Raw genomic sequence first — 4347 nt, 5'->3', positions numbered from 1 at the left:
AAATAAAATAAAATAAAATAAAGTATACAACCTTTCAGTCGCTAGAGTATATTCACCAAGCTGTGCACCCATCACCTCTATCTAGCTCCAGAACATTTCCATCCTCCAAAAGAAACCTCATACCCACTGGCAGTCACTTCCCCTCTGGCCCCGGACCCTGGCGGCCACTCATGCTTCCTTCTCTACACTCACCTCTCCTGGACACGCCACATCAATGGACTCCTACACCAGGTAGAAGCGACTTCTTCCATGAAGCTTCCCCACAAATACTCCAGGCAAATCCTACGTCCTCCCTCCCGCCCCCTCCTCCATGGACACGATCACAAGCATCACAGGGGCAGACACCTCGGGCCCCAGGGGTTTGGACCAGGGCCTGATACACCGCAGCCATATAAGCAGAAACGTGCAGAGCTCGAGCTCCCTGTGGGGCAGCTGGGGGTCCACGGTCCCTGTCCGGCCAGCCTGCCACACTCTCACCCCAAGTCCCCTTTGCCAGAGCGCTGTCCTGGGGATGAGCAGAGACTACGCACACAGCTATGGAGGGTGAGCTCTCTCCCCACCCCTCAACCTGGCTGCCAGCTCTATGTGGCCCCAACACAGTAAGACATTTGATGACATCTGGGGCTATTGCTGGTTGTCTTAGCTGGAGGGTGCTACTGGCACCTCGTGGGTAGAGGCCAGGGATGCTGCCCAACACCCCACCGCGCCCAGAACAGCCTCCAGGTGTCTGAGCGCTGAGGGGGAGGACCCTGTCCCAAAGCAGGTAGGTCCGCCCTCTGTGCGTGAATCAGGCCTGTCTCCAAAGCAGGCCAGCGCTCCAAAAGACCAAGCAGCCCCTAAGTGGCCGGTTGACCACGATGGACCCTTTCCATCCTGCAGGAGAAGGCGACTCATCTTCACAGAAGAAGAGACACATATTCTGGGCACAAGTTTGGTCCCTGCCTGCAGGGCCTCAGCCAGCACCCATCTCTGAGGCCTACAGGGCACGTGACTCGTCACCACAGGGCCCCACGTGACATCCCATCACACCAGAGGATGCACTGTCCAGCAGAGGGGTGGGGGAGTGGCCCCATGACTGCGGCCTCTACTGCTTATGTCACATGCCAACCTGCCCGCCAGCTTGGACAGTGGACAGCTGAGCGAAAACAACCAAGACCCCGTCCTCTGGGATATGGTGTACACAAAGGCTGCGGCCTTTATAAGCCCTGAGTTGCTGTCGGGGACCAGGATGAATCAAAATGTGCCCCATCACCCCCGTGACCCACCCGGGGAGTCTGTGCCGCCCATCCCCACCTGCAGCTCTGGGCTCGGCAGTGCAGAAGGTCCTCACAGCACAAAACACGAGAGGCTCACTGAGTGAGAAGCCAGGGGCGCCGCCTGGGCACCTGGGGCTACCGTACCCAAGGGGCAGCACGCCAGACGAGGAGCCCCCGGGGCACGACCGCCAAGGGGGGAGGGCTGCCCCACGCGAAGCGGGCAGGAGTGGGTCACACCCCAGGGCAGCCACACCAGCTGAGGGGCGCGACGCGACGGCCCCTGGGGCCTGGAGAAGCTGCCCCCGATGCAGGTGAGGACATGGAGGGTGAGTGAGTGGGGGCTGTGATGGAGATGGGGAGGGGGCGGCCCGGAAAGTACTCGAACCCGGCCACCTGGGGGGTGGGTGCTGCTGGACGGCAGCCCTCAGCTCCGGTATCTTCGAGGAGCGCCCCCTGGGCTCATGCCCTGCCCACAGGGCCTGGACGCCCCTTTTCCAAAGCAGCCCACTGGCCCTTCTAAGGGAGGCCACACCCATTCCCAGAGCAGACCACAGCCCCTTTCTGGAGCAGGTCACGCCCCCTTCCCAGGATAGCCACGCCCCTCCCGGAATAGCCTCGCTCCTTCGCACGATAGCCCCGCCCCTTCCCAGGACAGCCAGTGCTTAATGACCGATCAGTACAGAGACACAGGGGCCTGGCCGCGTTGGCCCAGGTGGGACAACGCGGAAGGGTCATTCCCGCTCCAGAGCTCCTTGTAGGGCCGGCCTGCGCTGCGGCCCAGCTTCTCCCTCCGCCCTCCCCTGCTTCTTCACTGCCCTGCCCTGCCCTGCCCCTCCCCAGTGTTACTGCTAAGAAGACTCTAAATAAACGTCCTGCATGCCACGCTGTATCTCAAAGTCCACTTCCAGGGAATCCCACCTGAAACAAAGAGGAAGGGTGGCTGAGCTTGAGTCTCTAACTGGCCCACCCCAGTCCCAGTCAATGCAGAGGCGCAGGTGAGTGGGATAATCCTTCCCCCAGCAGTGCCAGGTCCCCGGACATTTTACTCCACACACCCGCTGTCTCCCTCACCTCGGAGCTCTTGATTCTCCTCCAGACAGCGCTGGAAGGTCTCAGGAGCACCCTGCTCTGAAGGCAGGTGAAGCATGGCTGGCTTCCCCAGAGAAGACTCTTCACCCAGTGCGCCCTGGTCCCCTGCTGGGCCGCCGCTAGGCTGCACCATCTCACACAGTGGACTCTTCCAGGGGGGCCTGCTCATCCAACACGTCAGGGTCTGAAACAGAGAGCCAGCAGAGGCATCACAAGAGGAGGCCTATGCAGAATTCTCCTACCCTGCAGGCCGGGGAGGAGTTTGGGCGCCACACTTTAAGCAGAATGACGAGCACTGTGCCAAGCGGAAAAGGATGCTAAGAGGTGGCACATACTCCCATTCCAAAGGGAGGTACAGGCATTTATGTGGTGCTTGGAAAGGTCACGGCTCAGCACTGGTTGTATACTGTGCCTAGCACTATCTCCAGGCTGTAACCTGAAGAACTTCACCAGAGAGGAGAAATCACGGAGATTATTTTTGGAGGGAGGTGTCAGTGTGCCGGGAATCCTACCCCGACACATACACCTCCAAGCACGAGTGGAGGGTGCTGGCCCCTCACCTAGTGCACTGAGTGGAATGATGTCCCCCAATAAGGTATGTCCACGCCCTGACCCCCAGAACCTGTGACTGTGACCTGACTTGGCAAAAGGGTCTCTGCAGATGTAATAAAGTTAAGGATCTGGGGATGAGATCATCCTGGATGAGAGTGGCCCTAAATCCAATGGCAGGGTCCTTGTAAGACACAGAAGAGCAGAGACACAGACAGAGGAGAAGCCACGTGAAGATGGAGGCAGAGACGGGAGGGATGCGGCCACAAGCCAAGTGGCACCTGGAGCCCCAGAAGCTGGGAGAGGATACATTTCTGTTGTTTTAAGCCCCCTGGCTTGTGGACCTCTCCTACAGCAGCCCTAGGAAATCCATACACCAAGTAAGAGGGACTTCACTCAGAGCCTGACGAGTGTTCCCTGGACCTGAGGGGCCGAGGCAGACATCTAGCAGCTGACATGCACTGAGGCATCTGAAAGTGGGAGCTGGGCTCACAGCCGAAGAGAGAGTGGCAGACACAGGCTGAGCTGTTTGCGTTCTCTTGTGAACTAGAGTACAGAGAGGGAGGCTATGCCAGACAGCACCAGCCTGGAGCCCTTTTAAGTCCTGACCAAGAACACTGACTACATGGAGGAGGCCAATCCCAACAGAAGTTTCCAGGAGTAGGGCCTGAGCTTCAACCAGAGACTTGAACACCGAAAGAGCTTGGACGTTTCACTGTTACACTGATACTTACCTGAACGCCCTCCTGACCCATCAGCAGTATCTGACGGATCGCTGATCCCCGATTCCTGGTTTTCCTCCTACCTCACTGGCTGCTCCTGTTCAGGCTCTTTCACTGGACCATCCTCATCCGCCCAGCCCTTCACGTGGTGGTGCCCAGGGCTCTGTTCTGGGATCTTTTCTCTAACTCCAGTCACTCCAATACTAATTCCATCCAGACTCAAAGCTGTAACCCTCATCTTAATGCTGATGATACCCCAAATCAGAACTCTTTCCTGAACTCCAAACTAACACATCAAACTCAACATCTCCACTTGGATATCTAGTCATCCTCTCAAAACTAACGTCTCTAAAACTGCACTCCTGACAGCCCCCAGAAGCCAGCTCACCCACGGCCTTCCTTATTACCAGTTGATGGCAAATCCATCCTCCAGTTAGCAGGACAAAACCTAGGAGTCCTTCTTGAGTCCTCTCTGCCTCTCACAGCTCACATCGGATCCATCAGGAAATCCTGTCACAATGTATCTTAGAATTTATTTGATGATACTAAGCAAATAATGGTAACTATTTTAGGTGTGATAGTGGTATCGTGGTTATGTTTCTTTCAAAGTCATTTCTTAGAGATGCACACTGAAATATTTATGGATGAAATTACACTATCTGGAATTTGGCTCAAAATAATGGGGGGGGGGGCTTCCCTGGTGGCGCAGCGGTTGAGAGCCCGCCTGCCGA

At 57.0% G+C, this 4347-nt stretch overlaps 1 protein-coding gene across 5 annotated transcripts in view; it reads right to left on the bottom strand.

Moving 5' to 3' along the window:
• Positions 1-4347, bottom strand: part of LOC114485485 (NF-kappa-B essential modulator-like) — an 18900-nt gene that overhangs the window by 7279 nt on the left and 7274 nt on the right. For all 5 annotated transcript variants that reach the window (XM_028486978.2, XM_028486980.1, XM_028486976.2 and 2 more), the window contains exon 2: positions 2328-2529. In XM_028486978.2, coding sequence (XP_028342779.1) covers positions 2328-2514 — 187 coding nt within the window. In that variant the 5' untranslated portion in view covers positions 2515-2529. The remainder of the gene's footprint in view (positions 1-2327; positions 2530-4347) is intronic.

The sequence above is a fragment of the Physeter macrocephalus genome, unplaced genomic scaffold, assembly GCF_002837175.3.
Source record: "Physeter macrocephalus isolate SW-GA unplaced genomic scaffold, ASM283717v5 random_1575, whole genome shotgun sequence".
NCBI lineage: Eukaryota > Metazoa > Chordata > Mammalia > Artiodactyla > Physeteridae > Physeter > Physeter macrocephalus.
This window is presented reverse-complemented; position numbering and strand designations above follow the sequence as displayed.